This window comes from Ciconia boyciana, chromosome 4 (genome assembly GCF_034638445.1).
Source record: "Ciconia boyciana chromosome 4, ASM3463844v1, whole genome shotgun sequence".
In the NCBI taxonomy this organism is placed as follows: Eukaryota; Metazoa; Chordata; class Aves; order Ciconiiformes; family Ciconiidae; genus Ciconia; species Ciconia boyciana.
In genome coordinates this window covers 84,582,087-84,608,497 of record NC_132937.1, presented here as the reverse complement: position 1 = coordinate 84,608,497, position 26,411 = coordinate 84,582,087, and the positions used below count along the sequence as shown (strand labels likewise).

Here is a 26,411-nt window from a genome sequence, read left to right as displayed (position 1 = left end):
GTCACAGCAGAAAACATCTGACTTCAAAACCCCGGGGACTTCTACAGCACTAAGGCTGTGGGGAGGTACCATCTGTTGTAGGACATGCTTTTGTAGTGTTCAGTGAAGGGTGCCACAGTTTTTAACATGGATTCAACATCTAGCTGTTGGTCACGGCAGGAAACATCTGGTTGCTCCCTTCACTCACATTTGTAGAGAAATCTTTGTTACCAGTGAATAGGCCTCTACAAATCTCCATGAGCAAAGCCATTCAGAAAGCAAATAAAGTATTTGAAAATGAGCCTTACGATCCAAACAGTTCTTTTAGAAATATGAAAAAATACAGAGTAAAAGCAAGTCAGTCAATTCTTTTATGTCCCCTGATTAAAAGGTTCAAAGGTGCTCATCTACAGCAGCAGATGGTAAAAAACATTCTCAATGGGATTAAGACTCCTACAGTATCCACAACACATGCAACCCCAAGTTTATAAAAGAGACAAAGCCAAAAAAATCCCAATTATCTAACCTATTAGTCAAAAGAATGACTTTAGAACACACACCAAATTTGTTTTAGTGCACAACATGAATTCACTGTTTATAAAAGAAACAGCTGCTCTAGGCATTACCTGCTCTAGGCATTGAAGTGTAACAGAAAAAAGCATAATCATACTGAGTATTACAGGGTACTGCTTGGGGGTTTTGGCAAATTTTTCCTGGTGTAAAAAGCCTGCTATGTCAGTAAAAGAGTTAATGATAAATATATGTTAGTTCACACTGCTCACTAAGAGACAAAATAAAGTAGATTTGGTCTTCCTTTTTGACTCACTTATTTCGTTACCAGTTTCAACCAGTTTGAACCCTGTCCAGCTGAGTTTGGAATCTGGATATCCTGAGCCATCACTATGGCTCACTCATTCAAAACTCAGTTTGACACCTGCTACTGATTTGTGGCTTGACACCTACTCCATTCAAGTTTCCACCTAACGTCACCTCGCTTTGGTTAACACCGGTAGTGTTTTGCTCTCATACCTTGTTTCAGACTGATGCAAATATTTTCTGGAACAAATCAGTTCCAACTGTTAAGGGAACCCATCAAACCCCTTTCCATTCTGACTTGTTCCATGTATTTTGGATCTTTTTAATACACAGTTTCACTTTAAAAACATAAAGTGATGTACTTTCACTCTAGTGCACTTTCTGCTACGTCTTCCAGAAAAAAAAAAGTGTTGAGGAAACTCCAATTTTATTGTTTTGAAGTGTGAGCTCTTTGCTGAGTCTAATCCCAGTCTATGCACCAAAATGAGGAAGCTATAAAAGATCCTGACTTGTTAACAAGGCCTGTTTGTTAGCTACCTGAAGAACAGATTATGCTATAAAAGTACCTCAGGGTCTGATCTTACCTGGGGCATGTAACCACCAGTTTCCAGGCAAATTCAAGAGTAGAGTCCTTTCCTTGAACAGCCCATCATCTAATGTACACAGTCCCCCACCATAACAAATTACATCCTAAACTTAAGGGACAGTACACAAACAAGCCCCTAACCCCCCTAATAAACGCGTGGGAGCGAATAAGGGTACATAAAGCTCAGCAGATAGCACACTGGCTACACACTGCATCAGTGCAAGGCTCTCTTCTGTGCACTGTACACCGTGTGTACACCATGTGTCACGGTCATGTTGTAGGGCCAGCCAGGCAACTCTAGCAGCAGCCAGCACTGCTCTTGTCCTGGAGACTTCCTTCTCTTCTCCCAGGTGGGAGCCCAACCCCGCAGTGTAGTAACAATAAACAAAATATTGAGTGTTGAGGCTGGTGATGAGCAAACGGTTATGAGCTCAATCCGTTATTTCCTCAGGAGGAGCAATCGCAAACTGACTCACAGCTCTGCCCCCCCAGGACACAGCTTCCTCCTGCCACAAAGTGCAGCGCAGGCAAATCACGATCGGTGATGTCCTCTCTGCAACACACAGCCAGCTGCACCGGGCCTCTCACTGTCGCCCTTGTGTTGAGCTGCATTCAAATGAAATAGGCAAACTTTGGAAGTGTAATTAGTTGTGAGGGTATTTTGTGCTGATTAATACAGCACCAGAATAACACACATCCAGTGCAAGGGGTTGTTTCTGCACACATTCAGCTATTTCCCATACTTAAAACTCGTGATTTTTTGTAGACTATTTATCCATCCTATGTTCCCTTACCTGCCTCCAGAACAATTTTTTTGTGGTTTACACTGCATACACGTAATGTGCCTATACAGCAAGAAAAATGCCACCACGCCAGTGAATCTATTGGCTGAGTAAAAACAGTGTGTATTAAAAGCAGCGTCCTTTTAACTCAATCCGTGCGTAAGCCTTTTTTAGGTTCGCCGTATAAGAATTTCATTATTTGTGGTGTGGTATCTGTAAATGTAGCTATTTTAGTAAGTTTGACTGTAGCGCAATGCTTCCTCTAGTGCCCAATCTGTAAATTGCAATTACAGTATTTAATTCAATGCAATTTCTCCCTTCAAACTGAACTGTATGTAATAAAATCACAGGCAATACATCTCTATGCATAATACTTCTAAAGGAGTGAATGTTACAGACTACTTGAGGTCAGAAATGCTAATGTCTTCTAGTTTGGAAGTCTCCAAATAGCTATCACTCAGGTAACTATCACCTCTCTTTAGTGTAGACAGTAAAGCACTAACAGCCAAGGAGATACTCTGCAGCAAAACCAATTTTTCTTTCTACTAGCTCCAGAAATAATCCAAACTTTACAAACTGTACAAGAAAGGTTAATCATGAATTAAAGTTCATCTGTGCAGAGGGAGTATGTAGATGATTTCCCCAACAAAATAAGGTAGTCAGCTGCTCTGAATGCTAAGCACTTCTTAGACCATTCTCTGTTCCCTGAACACCTCCTAGATTTAAGACAGACAATGCAAAGAGGCAGGGAGTTTACAGCTCCCAGAGGCTTAGCCTTATGGTGCTCTCAGTCAGCTGGGAGAGTGAGCAAGTAGGAAGGAATAGCTCCATGAGATCCCTGTCCATAGTTCAGATAAAGTTTGTCATCACGTGAGTTGGGGGGGGGTAATACTGGAAAATCCTAAGTAGATCTACTGCTGGGATCCAGAGCAGTGGCCCTCTGAAACTCCAATACAATTACATTCTGAATGACACCGTCTCACGCTACACCATGCCTGCAATCATATAATGAATAGCCATGTTGACTCCTACTTAACCCACCAGCTGGTTCCACAAAATAGAATCTTCTCTGCTACTCTTTCTTCTTCACACTGTTCCCCTGCTGGACTGTGGGGTCACTCCCATCGGCTGCAGTTCTTCATGAACTGCTCCAGTGTGGGTCCTCTCCACGGGGTACAGTCCTTCAGGAAAAGACTGCTCCAGCATGGGTCCCCCATAGGGTCACAGCTCCTACCAGAAAACCTGCTCCTCCGTCAACCTCCATGGGCTGCAGAGGGACAACCTGCATCATCATGGTCTTCTCCAGGGGCTGCAGGGGAATCTCTGCTCCAGTGACTGGAGCACCTCCTCCTCCTCCTTCTTCACCGACCTTGGTGTCTGCAGGGCTGTTCCTCTCACACTTTTCTTACTCTTCTCTCCCACAACTGCCGTGCAGTGGTTTTTACACTTTCTTAGATAGGTTCTCACAGAGGCACGGCCATCTCGCCTGCGGGGCTCAGCTCTGCCCTGCAAGCAGGCCTGCTGGCGCTGGCTGGAACCAGCTGTGCCTGGCACAGGGCAGCCCCGGCCTCTCCTCAGAGAGGCTCCTGCAGCCCCCTGCCAGCATCTGGGCACAGACACCCAGCACAGCCTTCCACATACGCAGAAGCAAAAGACGGGAGAAAAAAAGGCAGTATATTTCACATTAATTGCTCAATCTAAAGAACTCCCACAACCAGGGGAAGCAACAGCTGAAAGCAGTGATTTGGATTGGGAAATAGTAAATAAAGCAAAAAATAACACAACATAAAACGTAAGATTAATATAAAAAAAGTAAATAAAGATTAACTTTAAACAGAGATGCAATGTCTATATTGAGGCAGCCTGATCACCTACCCATCTGTGGCCTCTTAGACACCTGCGAAGATGTGCCTGCTGTGAAGCAGGACAGACAAGCCCGCCTGCTACAATCCTTGTATTCCACAAGAAGCTCGCCTTGCCTCTAGAGGTATGGAAATAGAGTGAGCAGGCGGGGCTAGAGGCCGAAAACAACCGCCTCCCCCCGCCCCGGGCCGCGCTCCCTCCTCCCCTCAGCCGGCCGCCGCCGGGGCCAGCGCTGCAGTCCCGACTACGTTTCCCAGAGGCGGCGGCGGCGCATGCGCAGTGCCGGCCCTCGCTCCGCCCCCGCTGCTGCCGCCCTGCACTGCCAGCGGGGGCCGGGCTGGCGGGCAGCGCAGTCGAGCGGAGCGGCATGGCGGCGGGGCTGAGGTTTGACGGGCGGGTGGTGCTGGTGACCGGCGCCGGAGGAGGTGAGCAGCGCCGTCCCGTCGCAGGGTGCGGTGTGGCGGACGTTTCGTCCCCCGCAGGAGGCGGCTGGGTCCGTGGCGGGGCTTCCCACGGGAGGCCGGGCGAGGCGGACACCCCGCGGCCCTGACAGGTGCCCCCGTGCCCTCCGTTGGCAGCCGGGGACGTCTGTGAGGGCTTCGCTCGTTAAAAACTTGTTTTCTCCCGCAGAAGAGAGAGGTGTGGCGGCGGGGAGGGGGCGCGGCGCGCCGGGCGCCCGCCGCGGGGCCGCGGGGCAGGCGGACACCCCGCGGCGGCCCTGTCAGGTGCCGGCCCTCGCCCGTCAGGGCCGCCGGGGCAGTGCCAAGGCGGTACAGGGGTTACCGCCGTGCTTCTTGCAGGGCTTTGGAGCTACTGCAGTTTGATCTGAGCCCCAGTACTGCTGAAAATTAGCACGTTAGTACTGGCTCCGAATGCGTGCTTTCCGTTCTTTAAATATACGGGAGGAGTAACACTACTTGACACTAGTCAGTAATGGATGTCCTGCTCCACGTACTGTTTTGGTATCCTGATTCCTTCCAGTTTTGCCTTGGACCTAGTGACTGACGCTTGCAACCTGCGTGGTCTGGCAGAGTGTTGTTCCAGCAGGGGTTTGACATGTGCCAGCGCTGCTGCAGAAAACAGCCTCCGACCTGCTGCTGCCTTCCCTGACCTCCTTCTGGGAGGCAGTCTGAAGGCACAGGGGAGAGGGCAGGGTGGGTGGAAGGGTGGGGAGAGGTTTCTTTCAGCAGCAGGGCTGGCCTGTGCTGTTGGTGGACTTCGGGCCTGGCCTCTCCAGGGGAGGTGGTTCTCCAGTGGAATGCTTGGTTTTGCCAGGAAATGCTTTTGTATTTGTTGTTGTGGTGTGGGGTTGGTTGGTTGTTGGGGTTTTTTTTCTTTTGTTTTTTGGTTTTTTTCTTGTTCCTCTGAATGTGTGCTTTGACCTTTGCCTACTCGGGTACTTCCAGCGAAGATATGAGCTGTGAGTGTGGACGAGAGAGGCGCAAAGTTTGTAGTTGTGATGAGCTGCTAAAAGCAGCTTGTTCTGCCATCTTCTAAGAAGGTTCTGCCTTCCCACAGTGAAGTTTTGCTCTTTTTTTGTGGAGCTGCATGTAGCCAGAGGAGTCATTTTGGGGGCCTAGATTATGTGATGTCTTGTGGAGAGGGACCAAGAATATGCGATTTTGTGGAAAGCTCTGAACAGTCCACTCACATCACCTGAAGGTGACAAACCTGAGAATAATTGAGGCCAGATCTTTGTATGGTGCTTTTCAGCTTTTACCAGACCTATATTTATGTGTTTCTCTCTATGTAACAAGTCTCACTGAAGAACAAGTTAAGACATTAGGTAATAGAAAAGCAAAGACACTTTGGCAATAACAAAGCTTCTAAAAAGCACTGCATGGAGCAAAAATTGCTTGTCATAGATGCTGGTACAGTGACCCTTGTATTTCTAGTATTAGGGCACTTGAAAATGGTTTGCTAACTGTCCTTGGATGTGTTATTTCACAATAATTTTTTGAAAAGTGGTTGATTAAATTTAAGCCAAGATGCAAGGAAGCCCTGTTAACTTCAGCTTATTTCTTGTTTTGCTTTTATTTAGTTTACAGCACTGTAGTTAGACTGTACTGCTAATAGAATTGTGTGTCAACATTGATTTTTGAATTGCATGCCAATGAACACATCAGAGCTGGGAATTTATCTAAAACATCTGGATCACTAATTTGTTTTCAAGTGACACCTATTTTCACATACACAAGCATCTAAAAATACAGTAGTTTCTTTTCACTTGGGGCAAATCCCTTGTGAAGTATTGTTCCTGCATCTCATGCAGCATTGTCATTGTTTATGCAATTCAAGCTAATTTTTTTTTTTTTAAGATTAGTTTTGATTCTTAAGCATTCAGTCCTTGTTTGCCAATTGAGAATACTGGCACATATAACATGGTCTGGGTTTTGTGCACTTTTCAATTACGTGGCTTTTCAAAACAAAAAATAGTTTTCTTGGACTTGGGTTACATCAGGCAGTGAACGTATATGTACCCCACATGTGATACTCTCCATTGCAGAGGCTCATAGGAGTCTTAAGGAAAATCCCAATTTGTTGGTGTGAGATTAGTGTGTTTCAAAACAGTCTAAACAGTTCTGATTTTTTTTTCCCCCTATTTTTTCTTTTGAGAGCTAGCTTTGAATATTTTGGTGAGGAGAAAAGATACTGTTGCACTCAGAAACTTTTTTCTGACTGATCATCAGAAAATGATCAGTCAGATAATCAAATGATCAGTCAAATAATCGTTTGATTATTCAAATCTCTGTTTCTTTTGTAATGAAAAGAAGGATCATTGAAATAATGATTTCAATAACTTTTGACTGGTGCAGTGGATAATATCTCTGTAAATCATTTGTCATAACAAATAACTAATGTATAACACACCTAGAATCTAAGCCAGAGTTAAGGAGCCAGAGTCTTGCTTTTGTATGTGAGGCAAAAATGACAGTCTTTTGTTATGATAGATAAACTATGGATGTATCTGGTTAACTGTGGTGTTAAGTGATTCCTTTGTATGGAAATAATTGGAGGGGTTTTGTCAGTACATCTTCAGTCACAGTTAAATTTTGTTCAGTATTTTCTTCAAATCTTAAAGACTAACTTTAACCAAGGGAGTATCTTATTCACTTAGAATGTAATTAATTAACTTGAAACAGCCCCTCCTCCTTCAAGGTTACATCAAGACATTAAACTTTCTGCCTTACAAATGTATTTTTCTATCACAAGCACAAACTCAGCAGCAGGCAGCTTTCCCTGATGGTTCCATTTAATGCAATAACAAAGCGTAAGTGTGGGGACTTCCCCCCCCCCTTGACTGGAGGTTTTGTCTGTAGTTTATCTGCTTGTTTACTTTTATGTTTTGAATTTATGTGAAAATTTTAACTCCTGGCAGAAATAGTGTTTTACTTTGAACCTTCAAGGTGTTTGTGTTGATTTGGTGCATTTTTCCTCATGCAATTCATTTTTGTGTAGCTTTTTCTCTGAATTGTGATCAAGGAGACAAATTGACTCTTTTTTTTTTACTTTTATTTTTTTAAACTAGGTTTGGGCAGAGCATATGCTCTGGCTTTTGCTGAAAGAGGAGCTTCAGTAGTTGGTAAGTGTTATGTTCACTAACTTGATCTAGACAATAACCTTTGCCTTTTCACATAGCTTGCATTCAACAGTCCATGCCCTTTTAGACAGTAACCTTTGTTATTTAATGGTTTTCTGTTTTATCTTTCACTATTTAAATTTTGCTTCTAAGCTTTATTTTCTTATGAAACAAGTTGCCCAAGTTTGTCCAAGGGCTTATCTTTGCTGGAAAGCCAGTTTGAATCAGATCTTTTCCCAGACTTGACTTTCATCCATGCATACCAATCTGTACCGTGAGTTGTGGCCAGAGAGGGTGTTGTCTTCAGTGAATGCTCTTCAGAAACTTTTAATATGACCATTTGAAAATGTGAATATGTTATCTTCTAGTACCTTCTCCCAGGAAAGAAGTTATTGGAATGTAACGCAGTCTCAGTAGCCCCCAGAAAACACAGAATGTGCTGGAAGTGCACTGCATTGTTTGTTTCTGCAGCACATCACACAGAAGAGCTATCTGGTCGCAATGACAGTGCGAAATAGCTATCAGTAAAGGCCTTCTGATAGTTTCATAGTCATTTGGTTGAACCTTCTTCAGGGAATATTTAGTTGTGCAAAACGCTGTATCACAAGCTAATTCTGCAGGTTAAGTTATATTCTTGGGTACTCCCTGGCAGTTGGCATTGCCATTTGAATCCCTATGAATGAATTTGTGCAGATATTGTTGATGACTTCAAGGTTAAATGTTTAAACAGATTATGGACAAGAACTTCCTCACTGATTTTTAGTGGCTTTCTAATAAAAATCCCAATGTCAGTTTACAAAACTTCATAAAAATTGTTTGTTTTTACTTAATGGATTAAGTAAGAGAAGTCTGTGTGTAGACAACTTTAAAAAAAAATCTAGGTATCTTTTTCTGGTAGTTGCCACCTTTGATACTTACCTTATTTACCTTATTTGGTTCAACAAGGCTAAGTGCAAGGTCCTGCACTTGGGCCACAACAACCCCATGCAACGCTACAGGCTTGGGGAAGAGTAGCTGGAAAGCTCCCCAGCAGAGGACCTGGGAGCGCTGGTTGACAGCCACCTGAATATGAGCCAGCAGTGTGCCCAGGTGGCCAAGAAAGCCAATGGCATCCTGGCTTGTATCAAAAATAGTGTGGCCAGCAGGACTAGGGAAGTGATCGTGCCCCTGTAGTTGGCACTGGTGAGGCCGCATCTCAAATACTGTGTTCAGTTTTGGACCCCTCACTACAAGAGAGACATTGAGGTGCTGGAGCGTGTCCAGAGAAGGGCAACGAAGCTGGTGAAGGGTCTGGAGAACAAGTCTGATGAGGAGCGGCTGAGGGAACTGGGGCTGTTTAGCCTGGAGAAGCGGAGGCTGAGGGGAGACCTTCTTGCTCTCTACAACTACCTGAAAGGAGGTTGTAGAGAGGTGGGGGTCGGTCTCTTCTCCCAGGTAACAAGTGATAGGATGAGTGGAAATGGCCTCAAGTTGCGCCAGGGGAGGTTTAGGCTGGATATTAGGAAATTTTACTTCACTGAAAGGGTTACCAAGCATTGGAACAGGCTGCCCAGGGAAGTGGTTGAGTCACCACCCCTGGAGGTATTTAAAAGACGTTTGGATGAGGTGCTTATGGACATGGTTTGGTGGTGGACTTGGCAGTGTTAGGTTTATGGTTGGACTCGATGATCTTAAAGGTCTTTTCCAACCTATACGATTCTGTGATTTACTAGGAACATGAATATTTCATCTCAAGTTCTTATTTAACAAAAATTAGGTCACTAAAGCAGCCCAAATGTTTAATCATATTGACTCTGTGTAGCTAGTGGTATTCTGACTTTCCAGAATGATCTGAAAGAAAATGTGTTGTATTGCCTGACCAATACTCCTTTATCTCATGGCCCTATTGCACAATAGCTAAATCAGTAAGTTAAGAACTGACTGTCTGTAAGGGAGACTTCTTGTTTCCCTTTGGAAACTGCACCTTACTTCACCTCTTCTTGTAGTGGTGCTTTGCAATTACCTCTACATTCCTGTATTTATTTTTCTTACTCTTGTTCTTTTTTGATTGTGACTTCAAAGAGTTGAGAAGTTACTTGTGTAAATATTTGAATTTTTTTAACTAAACCAGATATGAGACTCATGTCTTGTCTCTTTAAAACAACTTCCCTTTTTTAAGTTATGGAAATGAAGGTACATTGTAAGAACAGTGATCAAATACTCTAGTTGGAGGAATACCAGTGGATCCCAACATGGGAGCTTTTTCTGTCCAGTCCCACATCTCTCTCTGTGTACAACCTTTTGTTGAGTGAGTTGCTGTCAGCGTGGTTAGACTGACCAATGCGACCCAAGTGGAAATCTCCCTTTTCTTATCACCCAAAGGCTGCCTGCTACCACCTTTTTTGTCATGCTTCATCTCTCTCATGCTTCTCATCAGAAAAAGTCGAAAGCAGGAGGAAGGGAATGCTTTGTTTTTGTCTTGCAACCTGTATTATGTCCAGACCCTACTGTTTCTTCCTTTTCAGTCTACCTGAGGGCTCTTCTGTGTTGCTGTTTTAGTTTAGATTAGAGTCATGCTTTTGAAGCATCTCTCCTGATTTGTATCTATTTTTGTTTGCATTGTGGGATGGTGTTGAAATGCATGAGTGGAGTTCCTTTGAAAACCAAACTGGAAGATGCAATTTAGCAGTGCACCTAAATTGTTCCAAATGTGTGTTTGGTTTGTGGCACCACGCTACAGCAAGAAATTAGCTGGTTTATTTTTTAAAAAACCTGTACTGTAGATGTCAGGTCCACAGCACCTACTGTTTCACTCTACAGATTTGCTTCTGCTGCTCTGCACTATTCGCTAATAACGCACTCATAGCCTCAGAGGAATTCTTATCTACAGTTCAGACTATAACCGTGCTCTGTCACAACTGCTACGGTCTCTGGCTCTTTTCTACTGGATGTTTTCAACTGGAAATTATATGATGTAAAGCTTGAGCTTAAAATAATGTTGTTTATCCATCGTTTTGTGTTTGGTTTTGTTTTTTTTTTAATTACTCTATCACACTCATGGAGTTATTTTATCATTTTCAGAGCCTAAAATAGCTCTGTTCTTTCTTGCATACTCATTTTTGCATCAACTCTGTTAGTGCCTGCACTCAGCCTAAGGTGCTTTGCTGCTTCTGGAAATTTTCCCAAATATCTAATTAAGCTTTTGCCAGCAAATTACTATTGAAGTGAAGGATAAACATATATAAGCATGTCTTTGGTAGAAAGTTGTAACGTCTTAACAAGACTAAGTGAATGTTTTTGTATAATTGTTTACCACAAAATTGTCCACTCTTCTTTCCCAGGACAGATTAGAAATCCTACTGCTGTTCCTGACTCACTTTTCTTTAATGTTGTGTTAAAGACCTTTGATGTTGCAGACTGAGCAGTCTGCCCATGTTGGCTATTCTAATGCTTCACTACCCGTGGAAATTTTCCCTAATGCCTCACCTGAATTGTGCTAGCTGCATGCTCGAGCTGTTAGATATTGATCTATTTAGCTTGGAGATTCTGTCTCCTTTCTTTGTTGCATCAGTCTGTTAATGTACTTGAGCATATCATCATGTTCTGTCTTAATTCTTCCTGCTTCAGGCTAGGCAGTTCTTGGTTTTGGTTTGGTTTGTTGTTTGTGTGTTTTGGGTTTTTTTTCCTATTCTTTACATGGCTCACTTCTGGGCTTTGGCATTTTCATTTACTCATGGATTTTCTGCAGTGTTTCTACATTTCTCTTGAAGTGCTGCACACAAAGTTGAATACAAGATTCCAGATGAGACTTTCTTGGTCTGAGTAATAGAGCAGGATTTTGTCATGTGTCCTGCAAACTATGTTCCTCTTTACATGGAGAGTTTAAAAAAAAAAAAAAAGAAAAAAGCAGGGGGGGACAATAAGGGTTTATTTCCTTTTGGGATGATACAGCAGACTTACAGTTGCTGTTTATCATCAAGACCAGTGAGAATATCTTGCATATTCTGTGGAATTCACTATGGCTGGCTTACTGAGGGCTTTAAAAATTAGAAGGCACAAAGCTGGAGTTCACCATAGCAAAAGACTGTTCAGCAAAATACCAATGTTGCATGTAAATCCACAGTCAATTCTGGTTTTCTTACAATTTCATTTTGCACCCATTTAAACATACTTTTTACCATTTTTTGAAATTCTTTGTCCAACTAGAATATGTATATGGATTTTTTGAGGGATGTTTTTGTTCCCCTGATGAATTCCATGAAACTGTGGGACATGCAAATACGGCAATGCAGCATACTGTGGTGATGATAACAGTGCAGCTACCATTAATGATGCGTGCCTGAGTACAGAGAGCAGCCTGGAAACAAAGCAGCTCTCTGTGTCAGGTGGCCCTCTTATCCCACAGGAGCAGGATCTGAAGCTCCAGAGCAGGCTCTTCTCCCTTTGTTCAGACAGCTTGATCTGTTCTATGGTGAAGTTTACTAGTAACATTTTAGCTACTCTATTAAACAGGAACAAAGTCTTCTCAGTCTCATTTACGGTTTGTGCAGTAGCTGTAGCAGTTTGAGGAGAGACCAGAATTAATCACCTATGATTGGTATGTAATCTTGATGTTAATGTCTGAACTGCAATAACACAATTAGAGAGGTAGCCTGGGCAGGGCAAGCAAGTTGAATGCATGGTGGAGAGAAAAAAAAAAAAGTTCTGTGTCCCATGTTATTTTAAAAAAATGATACTGTATGTTATACTACTTTAAAAAAAAAGTGACCTACTGTTCTTCTCTAGTCATCGGAGATTCTCGGTAGGATCCAGATGCAGCAGGTTTTATTAATACTCCTTATAACTTCCAGCGCGATAATGAGATAAGGAGAGACCATGAAGTGTGAGTGTTAACAATGAAAAATTCGTTTCTTTGTGATGCACAGTGAATGATCTTGGAGGTGATTTCAAGGGATTTGGCAAGAGCTCCTCAGCTGCTGACAAAGTTGTCAACGAAATCAGAGCAAAAGGAGGGAAAGCAGTACCCAATTATGGTATGTTATTTTTCCAGACTAGTGTAATGCTTTATCTATAGGAATAGTGGACCTGTTGAATGAAAAGTTGACACTGCTTGATAAAGGACTGCTGCCAGCTTGCCAATACCATATAAATTAAACAGGTGTAATGTAATTGTGGAGTAGGCAGACAGAGATGCTAAAAGAAGGTGCATAAATTGCTTTTTTAATTAATACTCGTCTAGTAATGCCTTTTTCTTTCATATGCTTTCTTAACATTGAAATACTAAGAAACTGTCCCAGTTGTCAGAGGCAAAATGGGAATGGATGATTCTTAGTTATTTTGCTTCTTGTTTTTCTTGCAGTGGCAAACATTGTGCCATTTAGATTTGCTGTGTGGGATTTGCTTTTGGCCACATGCAAATAGTGGCCGAATTTGAATTTATTTTATATTGGGATTGTACACGACCTATTTTTCTTAGCTCCATGGAATTAGTTTTTAATATCCTCAAGATGCAGTGTATCCTGTTCATTTTACTTGAAAATTCATACTTTTTTCTTATAGATTCGGTGGAAGATGGTGAAAAGCTTGTGAAGACAGCACTTGAGGCTTTTGGGAAGATAGGTACAGTTGCTTAAATCCTATTGCAATTTGTTTGCAAGTGCAGAGCCGTTATAAACAGTGCAATTGAGAGCAAGTGTATGAAGTACAGTGTGACAATAGTAGAAGTCACCAACCCTTGATGCTCTTAGTCAGTGAAACCTAAATCAGGGGCTTTCCACTTTAAATCTGAATGGGGAACTCTTCTGTCTTTTTGGTGCTTTTTAGCAGAAGTTTAAAGCTCAATATTTGATTCTTGTTTTCCTGCCCTTCAGAATTTTGGTACTTCAGTAATGGTTAACAATTTCTGTCTCAAAGCACAGAGTTCATCAAGTATTATAAATAGCTGCATAAAATTAGGATTAATAATGTTGCTGAAGAGTCAGAGATGCTCTGTCATGTTTTAGAAGCTCTTTTGCATATGTGAAGATCAAAATGCTTTAACACAAATAAAAAAAAAAGCTTGAGGTATTTTATCTGACAAATAATGTTCCTCTTTACCGTATGATTGCCACTGTTTAACGGTGAAGTTTATGTAATTTTAACTCAGTATTAAATGGCTAAAAGTACACATGATCAAAGCCAACAGGAACCAAATTAAATATCTGACAAAAAATTGTTATGATCCAGGTTGCTTTAGTGGCTCTGTGACTGTGGTTCTTCCAGTTATCATTTGTGCTTACTGCAACAAAGTTGGTGGCACAAACCACATAACTGGGAGCACTCTGGAATTCAAAGCAAGCTGCAGAACTGTGCAGGATGGCTGCATCCTGCAGGTATTGTGCTCCTAGGTAGCCAGCAGTTCTCAGCTATACCTTCCTGTCAGGTTTTGTTCCATTGGCAGGCTGAAACTTGCCTGTACTGAAGTATTTTGTCTTGTCTTAATTATTGGCAATGGTAGAATTCCAATATTCAGGACAAAGAGCTATAGAACAGTAGTATGATGTATGTGTGCACTGTTCTTGTCTATATATATTTTTAGAAGTGGGAGAAAAATAGAAACAAGCTTGTATTTTATCAGTACATTCACTTAGTTTATTTTCTTTTTTTTTTTGCAGATATTGTTATAAACAATGCTGGGTGAGTAAACCTGAAGGTTTTCTCCTGTTTGATTGTGGGCTGTCACTTTTGTGTAAACACCTGTTCATCTTGTTTGTTTGTTTTGTTTTGTTCTCCTAATGATGCATTTTAGGATCCTAAGAGACCGTTCATTTGTTCGGATAAGTGATGAAGATTGGGGTGAGTTGATAAACTTTAAAATGTACTTTCTGTGTGAAAGATGAAAGGTACATCCCTCCCATTGGTACAAGGAAGAAGAGAAGGCAGGGAAGGCTGTCTATGCCTACAAGGAAGAAGAGAAGGCAGGGAAGCTTGTCTATGCCAGATCAGAGAATTCTCTTTTGCCCGGAAAGCTTAGTGGTAAGCTGCTTGTGTTCAGCTGCCTTGTGTTCAGCTTGCAAACCAGATCTGTGCTGCAATGCGTGGTAGGTGTATGTAGTTCCAAAGGGGAAGAAAGGCTCTAGCTGCCACTCCTAGTTGCTGAGTGGAATACAAAAAAGAGCCATATGAAACACACACAATAGTGTTTGTGAGCAGAACACATTCCTAGTGCCAGCACTGACTGGCTGAATACTAAACAGGCTTAAAAGACCCAGAACTAACAACAGAGGGAAGAAAGTTGATGTACCAAGGGACAGAAGAAAGGGGGAACCTTCAGTGAGATGGTAGGTGGTGGTAAGCCAGTTGAGCAGACTTTTGCAAAGATGGTCTAGCTTCTGTAGTCCTTGCTCGACTGTGCTTAAGTGCAGGAATTTTGAATGCTTGTGAATTCTGTACAGGAGAGCCCCATCCAAGAGGCAGAAGAGATGATCAGTATATGTTCAGGCAAGCACTTCAAAATGATCTATAAAAAAGAAAAAAAAAAAGCCCACCACTTTTTTAGTAACAGTTTGAGAGTGTGAAGAGAGTGCAGTTTTTGTCATGAAGGAGAAACAAATGGTATATTTCAAGTTGGGGAGACGAAATCCTGGAATTACTAAACTGACAATAATTTGTTCCTAGATATAATTCATAGAATTCATTTGAGGGGATCGTTCCTGGTCACCCGAGCTGCATGGAATCATATGAAAAATCAGAAATTTGGCAGGTAAAAATTTGGGGTTTTTTATTGCTTTTTCAGTAGGGTATAACAGACTGATGCGTGCCCCTTTCTTTCGCTGTCACTGGGATGAAACAAAATCAGTCCAAATGTGTAAGCCCTTATCCTTTCAGTTCTATCCCCCTCTCCACCTCCCCAGCAAACGTTTAAAGGTTTTTTCCATGTAGATGCAAATATCCCAGACAGGAGCTGTAGGGTTATAGAAATACCATTTCTTTTCATGACGACTGGTTAGAAATGTTTGTTACTTTTATGTTACTGCAAGTCTGAGGGATTCTTCTCCTGCTCCTTCTTATTCAAATGACAGGTACATGCAGTTCTGCTTGTGGGTCTTGTTTTTTTTGTTTGGGTTTGGTTCCCCCCCACCCACCCTCCCTTTGTACTTGTCTTAGAAGTTGTGGGAATGTTCTTAGTCTATTTTGGTATGTGTTAATGTTAACTGAAAGAGTGTGGTGGATTCAGACCTTTAAGTTTTTTCACTTTTGTTGTTTTTCCTTATCAAAACACTGTCGTGGTTATATTAATCTTAGCAACCATACCCACATGTTGAAAGCTGTATGAGCTGCTTTGTCATTCTGTGACCAAACTGACATTCATTCTCATCCAGGGAACTGAACTGCAAGGATAAGGGAAGAGATCAGTGGGCAGAATACACGGCTAAAGCCTAAGAGTTGCATCCATTTAGGAAAATGCTTCCCTTGGCTCCTTTTCTGTATTTGCTTAGATAACAATGGTAGTGAGTGCTTCTGCAGTTTGTGTAGATGTGTGCCATTTGCAAAATGCCTGCTTTGGATAGATTTAGTAGCTTTTTTCATCTTGATCATATTGAGCCAGTACTTGTAACACATCTCTTTATTTAGATTAAAAAGAGTGGATTATTGTCAGTAGGCAAATAATAATAAAAATGAAATAGATTTTGATCCCAGCTATGCAGTGTGTTTACAGTAGATTGGAACAGATTCTGATAAGGCTTCTTTTAAAAGCAAAGGTGTAGACCCTTTTCTTTTGAATTCCAATTTGTGAGAAGATATGCAGCACAATGTTTTCTTGCCCCAAACCAGCTATGAACTGCAGTGGTTTTAGAGCTTTCTTGTGAGCAGTTCAGTCATCTCCACAGCAATAATGTTAGAGGACAGCAAAGGGCAAGACTTTGCTGTCTTCTTCCTTCATGTATTTAACGCATATTAGGAGTCTTTGTGAATTCTGTGAGAATGTGTCTTCACATATTACCGGGTAGATATTAAGGTGAAGTAATTTTCAATAAAATAATCTTCTGACTGCTGAAGCCATTTGTTTAATTATAAGAATAAGGCCACTTGAAGTGCAGTTAGAACATGAAAATAAAATGCTTTTCTCTATACCGTACCCCGTTGTCACAGAATGTCTGTTCTAGTTTTGCAGTGTAACTCAAAAAGGCTCATGACTCTGTTAGTTTTCTGCTACTATGATAACGCTTCAGGATTTGTCAGATGTTTGCTATCAATCAAACATAAAAAAGTCATCTGTGTGTTAGCAAAAACAACAAATAATGTTTTCTTATTTGCACACTTTTTTTTTTGTGGAATATGGAGAATATAATGCCAAAGTTGGAAAATTCTGTTGTGTAGAATTAAACAACTTTAAGAAATCATTGAACTTTTCTTTTTTTTTTTTTTTTTCCTCCTACTCTCCCCTAAGAATAATTATGACTTCCTCAGCTGCTGGAATTTATGGAAACTTTGGTCAGGCAAACTACAGTGCTGCAAAACTTGGCCTTTTGGGTCTTTCAAACACAATTGCAATTGAAGGCCGGAAGTATAACATCCACTGCAACACAATTGCTCCTACTGCTGGATCCAGACTGACCCAGACTGTCATGCCACAAGGTGAATCATTTAAGGTCTACATGTACTGATATTTTTCAGTGAATTGAAGCACAGCTAACATTCTTGAATGCAAATCCTTTACACTTCTTAGACTGCTAATTCATTATTCCTACTGTCTTTTTGTCTCTGAACTGTCAATTTACTTGCTTTGTCTCTTGTAAGGAATTCTTTTTTTCTGCCACAAGATAAGAAGCAATTTCTGTAATTCACAAAAGCAATTTCATGTGGCAAGGCTATATTTATAGTCTCTTCCAAGATCCTCCTATGGTAGTGGAAAGGCTTGTTTGTTTCATCAGATGTGGAATCAGGTATGTGCATAAGGTGTCTGCACTTGTTATAATATTGTCTAATTGCAAAATACCATTTTTTGCACAACATGTCATGTGTGTACTTCTTCGTTCCATGATCAGCAGGAGATGATAATGAACTGAGTTGCCTAATATATTATGTTTTTCTTTATTGCACAGTTACTAATCTTTGAATGCTTGAACAGGTTTTAACAGAGTACTGCATTGGGAAGTAAGTATAAAGAATGTTGTAGGAGGCAGCTGTGTGTAAAGTGTAAATTTAGGATAAATAGAATGACTTTGGCAAATGACCAGAAGAAACAAAAATAATTTGGAAAAAAAGTCTGTAAAAGGAAATTGCTCTCAGAAAGTCTTCTAGAATCAGCCTATTTCATTTCCCTCCCACCCTTCTTTTTCCTAGCGATAAGCAGATTTCAAAGCCAGGGCAATCATTACATTTTTCAGACTGATATACAAGATATTGAAGAGTAATATATTTTATACAGTTATGCGTGGATTGAATGCATGATTTTGTTTGACTAATTAAGTTCTGTGTAAAATATCCTAGTTTAGGTCTAAATAATCCAAGTGATTAGGAAATCTAGCACCTCTATAGGTTGTAGGTTCCAAGGATTTATTGCACTTACTTACAGAAGAGTCAAATAAATTAAGCTTGCAGCCGTGAGTTCTGGAAGCGTAAAGTGGAGTTCAGTAGCTGGAATTTCATGAAGATATTTACACAGAGTGATAAAACCAGCTCCTAATCTTCTTCCTTAGTAATTTTAAGATGAGTAAGATCCTTTGGTCTCCCTATAAGATAGTTACAGCTCTGATCATTTATTTCTTACCTTGCTTCCTCCTTCCCTGTCCAGTTTTTCAAATACTCTTAAAAGGTTTAGACACAAGAACTTCAAAAACATTTTCGTATGTCTTATCAAATTATCCTTGTTATCTTAGTACTTTCCTGTTCATCTTTAGGTGTCTGCAAGCACCTATGCTTCAGCATTGCCACAGTTATGTATGTTCAACTTGGCACACTTATTGTTGTTCTTTCTAGAACTCTAAATGTAATTTGCATCTTTTGTGTGCTTTTTTAAACTTCTACCACCTATTTCTTAACTTATTTAATAGTGGATTAATAACATTAGTGATAACAGTCTAGTGCTAATTTTTGAGACTAGATGGTGTGTGGCATAAAGTGAAATGCTTTAGAAAAGCCTAAGACTTTTGTTATGCACTTACAATATGGCATATTAAATGGAGTTCAATTTCCTTTTACCTTTGTGGAACTTCTCAAAATGAACTTCTGTTACTTCAGCTTGGCTATTAAAGAAGTACCTGTAATGCTAAACTTTCCCAGCTCTTCATCTGTAAGGGTATGTTTGAAAATGCTTGCTGAGCTTTAGCTGAGGAACAGCTATGTATCTATTGCTGTTGAAAGAATAATATTCTAAAAGCTGAAAAAGGAAATTAAACAAAGTTATTTTTTCTTGTCAGACAGTGGATAGAATATATGGTAAAACCTGACTGGACAACCACACTCTGCTCATGACAATATCTCCATTTTTCAAATAGTTTTCTCTTGTGCCAGATGACAATGAAAATCCCAAAATAAAACTGATATATAAATTTATCAGGGCTGATAATTCCTGCTATCTCATTTGGAAATATCAGCATTTCCAAATGGGATGTTTCTCAAATATTCAGCAGCTCCAATTCTTTTCATATTGTCTTTTCTTTATAACTGACTAGCAAATTAAAAGGAAAATTGCTCAGGTACATCCTTGTCAGGATTATGTCTTGCTGGCTTGTCCTTGTTTCAGGCTGTCTGTCAGATGAACATTTATGAAGGTACCTGGCTTTGCAGTCTGCATGTTACGGTGTTCCCAACATTTAGCCAGTCTTTCATCTGCCTGGCTGAGAACCAACGTCATTGGGTTTGGAGGCATACATGTGTGTCACGAGTTGCTCGTATTTAATGAATCTTCATATGTTTCATTTCATTTGTCCTTTCTTTTCATGGCAGAACACAGTTGGTTAAATTCTCCCTGGCTCTGCTGTTCATCAGAAGGTGTTAGAGTAAGAATAATTTGGTGAAATCATACAGTATTTCTATTTTATGATTCCCCCCCTCCAATTTGCTCTAGATCTGGTCGATGCTTTCAAACCAGAGTATGTTGCTCCCTTAGTTGTTTGGCTTTGCCATGAGAGCTGTGCGGAGAATGGCAGTCTGTTTGAGGTAATTTTTTATTTTCCCTTTTTTCCCCCTCTTTTCCTCCCTTTGCCCCTTCCCCCAAAGTCAATGCTTTAGCCTGTCCTGTCTTAACCTTTTTGCTGAAACTGAATTATCATGTGAGATACTACACACTCAGTGTAGACAGAAGAAATGTTGACCCTGCTATGCTGTATAGGACAAGTACATCAGGCAGTAACAACCTTGTCAAATTCTGGTGTGTGCTCAAAATACTACTGATTTGATTGTTACAATTCTTATTGTACCCTTATAAGTTTGAAAAGGTACCAAAGCAACTGCTTCAAAAGAAGTTTTTATTTTCTAAATCATTCAAACACAGAAAGCAACTTGCAGGTGGGATGAATTACTTAGTTATGGAATACCTTAGGGTATTGTCATCAAACTGCTAGCTCATAAATTGGATGGAAGCTGTGATCTTAATCTTGGAGTTTTATGTTGCTCATGTTCCAGTGCTTAACTAAACTGTTAAATACAACCAGCAGTAGTTCAGAAATTTTTTTGAATTTGTTCTGAAGTATAGTTTTGTTTCCCTACGTTACCAAAACTTTGCTTTGTAACATGTGATAAGCTGATGATTTTCTTTTTTCTTGGCAGGTGGGAGCTGGATGGATTGGCAAATGTAAGTCCTTTGTGTTGCAGGATTGATTTTGTTCTTTGAATTGATAACAAAAGTGTGCAAATCATCTTTGCAGTTAACCTCTGCTCAAGAGTTTTATTTAGGGAGAGAAGATTAGCAAAAGCTTAGAGTTCTGAGGAGACTGCTTATTTTAAGTAAAAGTCACAATTTCACTACAGATGAGAGAAACTGGTAACTTAGGTATGTGCTTTGTTATGCTTTTGAGCTTAGTAATAGTAACTGAAAATCTACCTAAGTAACCTTAACTCTTGGATCCCGAGGGTATAACTGAAGTCAAGAAGAATCTCCATTTTTGGTGCTAAGTATACATGGCTGCCTTTTCTTGATAACTTCAATTTTTTATGGTATAAAAGTAGCACATGCTGGTAAACAGGTTGCTTTTTAGTGGCTTTCCACCTTTATGCTTCTATAAAAATACTAACAATATGCATTAACAAGTTGAGGCAATTAGCCTTCTTAATAACCAGTAGCAGTGCTAGCTAAGTATTTTCCTTGAGTAACTCCAGTAACTGGCTTAAATATGAACATAAAGAAAACTCTCAAACAATACTGAGAGCTTACAAGATAGAAAACTTAATTCAGGGTGTAAAATGTATTAACTTTTTTCCTAAATATGGTGAACCTAATACCAGCATTATTTTCCTGAACTGTTCAAGGACTTTTCAGCCTACATGAATATCACCAGTGGGTTGGAAGTAGGGCCATTAATTCAAGAAGTGGTTCCCCCTCTTCCAAAACATTTTTTTCCCCACTCGATAAAGATTTTGTACATTTCTAACTAACTGTAGCAGTTAGTGGCACTGGAATAGCTTTTCCCAGGTAGTGTATTAAACAGATTAAACAAATTGAGGCAGCAGCATAAAACCTCTTGCTGCCTTCCACAAGGAGTTGAGTTTTAATGCAGACGAAAATCTGTGGCTTCTCCTCTCTGGTCAAAAGAAAATACCATTTTCATCATTATAATGGCTACTGTTGAAGTCTTTAAAATGAAACCAGCTTGTTAATGAGGTACCAGTTTGGCCTTATTCATCTTCTATTGCTAATTAGGAGCAAAACCAGCATGACAGATTAAGGATCAGTTGCAATCCAGGAAGTCTGTATCCTTCCAGAACTCATTTCACATTAGCCTTACCAGTTTCTCTCAAGTTACAGTATTGAAATACAACTTCAGGGACCATTTGGAGATGCTGGCTACTGGTATTAACATTCTTTCATAGATAACAGGTGGTTTTCACATTTTCCCTATAGTTTTCCAAGGCTTTCAGAAGATTCCTTAGCATTAGTAGCCAAAACCATGTCAGAAGAGAATCTGTAGATACATACGAGCTACAGCTTTTCACTAGACAGAATCCTAAAAGTGATGTAATGTTTTCAGAGAGCAAGCAGTCTGTTGTGGCTTTAATGAAATTTAAAACCAATGCTATTCCTTTTCTAAATGTTGGTTAAAAGCAGTGAGCCCTTTTAGTCCAGCTTGAAGTTATACTGGCGAGTTAAACTGGAGTACTTATAACCTTTCCTTTCTTGCACCGTCTTGAAAGTAGTGGCCTGGATGAAAGTGATGTAAAGAAACTAAAAGTTACTTTGTTTGTTACTTGAACTCTGTGGCTCATGTTTCCCATTAGTGCGCTGGGAGCGGTCGTTGGGTGCTATTGTCAGAGAAAAGAATCAGCCAATGACACCTGAAGCAGTGAGAGATAAATGGGAGAAGGTCTGTGACTTTGATAACGCCAGCAAACCCAGGAGTATACAAGGTAAAGGAGACTTCGATAATGTGGATAGTTCGGGCAAGCAAAGCTTAGGAGAGAATGCTTTCTTATCAGACATTTGCTGAAACTTTACTTCAAAAGTGTACAGAACCAGTGAATTCTTTTGTAAATGTGTAACATGAATCAGTTACTGTTTCAGTACAGTCAGGTCTTTTTAAGGAAACTTTTATGTTCTTACCTGTAGAATTAAGACAGTTTTATCCCTCTTAAGAGTTTCTAGGGAAACATCATCACTGTCATTTTATGTATTACAGCCAGACTAATGGTAGTGTTTTATTTGATTGCACCTACATACAGGTAGTAGCAGTGTAATAGAGAGATTGTATTTTCTTTTCAGTCCTGGAATCTTGTTTTTTGGTAGCCATTTCCATACCAAAAAGCTCTCTGGTTAAGTCATTTGGTATAACACAGCAAAGAAGTTCTTCCTTACTGCCCTGTGTTCCTGGGTAACCAGTGTTCCTGGCTGGTGACCAAGATGACTGTCTTTGTTTACTTTCTTTGTTCCTTCCTTCTCCCCCCCCCCCCCCCCCCCCCGACTCTGATCTTTCCTGCTGCCATACTTGCTTCTCTTTCATCTTCCAAGCTTTCTCTTTGTTGTCTTATGTCTCTCTTTATTTAGATCCATAGTTGTCATAGTTCATAAATGAACCATACAGACTAATTTTCCCATCTGCTTTCCAAGGTTTCTCAAGATGTTACCTTTAGTTTGTTGGTGCGAGTTACATGTGCTTAGTATCACTGATGATTGTTTTGTTGTTATGCATGTCATTATTTAGGTCAAAGATTGAGTATTTGTCAAATTAGGAAATGCCAGCACTTAAGTGTTCGGGGGAGCAGGGAATGAGGCATCCTTATGTACAATGCCTGTTGAATTTCAAAGGTACTTAGATACACAGTAGATGTTTAAGCTGTTGGTCCTGAAATCCATTAGGGCAGTTTACTAAAAACTTAGGGATATGTTTTTAGATGCCTGAACCAAAACTGGTGTACCAGAACCACTTTGTCCTTTCCCTTAGATCTTGGTAGAGGAATGTAACCAGCCATACAGTAGTTCTATATCACCTTACTGACTTTTTTCACTGATATTTGGCTTGCAGATGTCCCATTTCCAAATGTATGTCAGTTTATAAATGTTCTCTGTCCTGCTATGGAATGGTATTTATAACAACATAATTCCAGCTCTGTAGCTTCTGATCTGTTCTCCAACCTGTCATGTGTACTATGTTATTTTTATGGGTTGCTAGCATAAAAATGTTGTAGAAAAAAGTTGTAGATGGGAATTTCTTTTGCAAGTTGCTTCAGCATTACATATGATATTCCACATCTGCCTCTTGATGCTATTGGGAGAAAAAAATCGGACAAGATTTTGACTTCCAAAGTAAATGTGCTTACAATACAACATAGAAGGTTTCTACAGTCAGGGAATTGTAAATATTACATTAGCATGAATCTCCCATGCATTGTACATACGTTAGCTTTTGTTTTGTTATGAACTTAGCCAAAATACAGCATTGTCCTTTCAGTGACATCAAGCCATAGATACTGCCAGGCTGAATGAAAACTCTTGCATTAATTTGTTGTATGTGAGAGTCAGCAGAAGGATTGAGGAAAATTCTGAAGATAGCTGAATAGAATTTTAAGTTCTATATTAAAAGTTTTTTCTGCTGCCAAAGTCTCCACTTTATTGCTTCAAGGTATTCAACTGTTAAATAAAGGAAACTAATTAGAGTACTCACATTAAAAATGAAAAGCTGCAATACCTAATATCTGCAAGTTCAATCTCTCCCAAAAGATCTCATTAATTTAACTAATTTGATGCTGTGAAGAGCAATCATGTACTAACCGTTATATATAATTATAATAAAATACCAATTAGATAAAGTATTTGCTTGTAATGTAGTAGAAAATCCCATAATCAGAGATGTTAATCTTGTTTCATAATTTGGACATACTGATAAAAGCCATTTGACTTTATTCGTTCTAGATTACAAAAAAGGAGACGCATCACCAGTTGGTTGGTTGGGGGGTTTTTTAAAGGTAATCTTTCTTACATGTTGCAATCATACGTAACTGAATACTTGGATTCATGTTGTACTCTTTTTTTTTTTTTTTTTAAAGTTAGAATTCTCTTTTTTGCAAGCATAGGGGAAAGTCATTCTCTTAAAAATAAATAAATTAAATGCTCCACATCTAATGTCTGAATGATCATGCATTTAGAGCCCTGCCTAGCAGAGCTCTCATTTGATGTTTAACTAGAACACGTTGATAGTTGTATTTTAGCCAAGGTCATTCTGCTGGAGATGCTGAACTCCTGAAGATTAAATGGAAGTACTGTCTCATCTTCATGTTTTAGTGGTGGTCTTTTAAGAAATGAAGACATTTAATTATTTTTCTTCAAACCAGTTTAAGTAAAAAGATCTGAATTTTTCTTTCCATCTTTTTTTGAGTTTTTTTAAGCACTTCTTCAGTTTGTAGGCTTAACTTGTTCTCTTGGCACATAAAATGAATCAAGCTAAAAAACTCTTGCTTGTGTACCAGAATATGATTTTATAGGCTTTGTGCAATTTTAGTTAATAGGAAATAGCTAATTGTCACTTGACTTGGCAGTTGATGTTAATTCAGTAACTCACTGAAGTTTCTCAGATATCATGATAATGTGCTCAGTAAAGTAATCTTTCTTGGTAGTTGCCCTACATCTTTCTAGACGAGCAGCTGCTGATTGTGCAGTACAATCTTTTGACCAAACTCTTCCCCTTACCCCAAAAGCTATCCGACACAGTCAGTGTAACTGGCTATGCCTGCCTTTTCAGTTTCCTTTTAATGCCTCAGCTGTCTTTGAGTGTTCTCTATAGTTATTCCCGAAGCTTTCCAGGCTTAGTCCTTAATGTACTTGAAGAAGTTCTGGCAGTTCCTCTGTACTCCGACACAGTTTCAGGCGTAGTCCTGTCAACTAGCAAAAGGTATGATTACTTGTGCCTTCCCTACATTATGTCTTTTTAACAACAGAACAGACTTGTTTTGTTTTTTTTAAGAAGCTATGTGAGAATTTAGGCCTTAGGAAGTTGAAGAAGTGGAAGATGTAGTTTTGCTGGCGTGTATTCTCCTACATTTCCTTTACCAGGAGTGAAAGGTAACGCAAAGTGAAAATGTCCCTGCTTCTGAGGCAGCAGTGAATCTGCAGTGACTTATGTGTTAGAGCTGTTTCCTAATTTGCATGACGATGTTACTGCATGATGATTAAACAAATAACAGTTTTAGCTTATTTCATTCTACTTCAGAACAAGCTAGAAATCTTTCAAGAAGATAAGCAGGGCATAATCAGAGCCTTAAGGTTAGGGCACAGAATCAACTTACAGGGTACATCAGTGAGTCGCTGTAACCAGCTCCCTGTATGCCCTTAGGCAGTAGCAATTGCAGAATAATGTGACTTGGCTTAACTAGTACTGGAAAAGAATTGCTCAGCCTCTCATTTGCAGCTGGATCTAGTGAGCTGACATATTTGTCATGGTAACATGATTCCGTGTTTTGAGATACTGAGAGGTCCTGGTTTCCTGTGCATAAGCAGAAAGACCAAATTAAACATGATACAGAAGTTTCTGAATGTGTGGTAGGTCACAGTTGCACATTGCACTGCACGTTGACGTATTGTCTCCTTGTATTCCGTCTCAGACAAAGCTACATCCAGTAGCCCTTGCCTCCACAGTGCACTACTTGGTCTTGTGTCCTAGTCCGATTCTTCCTGTTATGCAAAGGGAGAAATCAAATTGTGTTGTGAGATAGGTGAAAGACAGCCATCCCTGTCTTGCAGTTTATATACTGTATGCAGCATTCTGTAGTATGTATTGCACAGGTTAGTATGTTTAGCTGTTTTGTTGTCTAGGAAAACAGAATTAATTATGTCTGTCACCCATATGAGGCAATCTATCTCTCTGTGTCCGTTTCCTCTGTTGTGAAGATACGAGCCAGTTTCAGGTAAATCTAGTATTTTAGAGGTCTGTAATCTGCTCTTGCGTTCACGTGCATTTTTAATTGTCTTGGAAACTGTCTAATGACAGAAAACATCTTGAGTATTCTCACTGGCTGACTTTCGGCACATTTCAAAACCTTATCTCTGGTATAGAGCAAATTAATATAAAACACATAGAAGGAGTGTATATATGTGTGTATACAAAGAAAAATTTTGCGTAAGAAGAAAACTGTTCCAGCTTCAGTTTCAGCTTTCTTCATATGTGTTTAAAAAGGGTTTAAACACTGGTGCTGTTTC

General features: G+C 40.0%; 1 protein-coding gene across 1 annotated transcript in view; it reads left to right on the top strand.

Annotated features, from left to right (window-relative positions):
• Positions 1-4,320: 4,320 nt before the first annotated feature.
• HSD17B4 (hydroxysteroid 17-beta dehydrogenase 4) overlaps positions 4,321-26,411 on the top strand; it is a 74,773-nt gene continuing 52,682 nt past the window's right edge. The window contains exons 1-11 of the mRNA XM_072860440.1: positions 4,321-4,451; positions 7,556-7,609; positions 12,511-12,618; positions 13,145-13,204; positions 14,239-14,260; positions 14,373-14,419; positions 15,242-15,326; positions 17,016-17,203; positions 19,638-19,729; positions 20,339-20,363; positions 22,004-22,132. Coding sequence (XP_072716541.1) covers positions 4,394-4,451; positions 7,556-7,609; positions 12,511-12,618; positions 13,145-13,204; positions 14,239-14,260; positions 14,373-14,419; positions 15,242-15,326; positions 17,016-17,203; positions 19,638-19,729; positions 20,339-20,363; positions 22,004-22,132 — 868 coding nt within the window. The 5' untranslated portion in view covers positions 4,321-4,393. The remainder of the gene's footprint in view (positions 4,452-7,555; positions 7,610-12,510; positions 12,619-13,144; positions 13,205-14,238; positions 14,261-14,372; positions 14,420-15,241; positions 15,327-17,015; positions 17,204-19,637; positions 19,730-20,338; positions 20,364-22,003; positions 22,133-26,411) is intronic.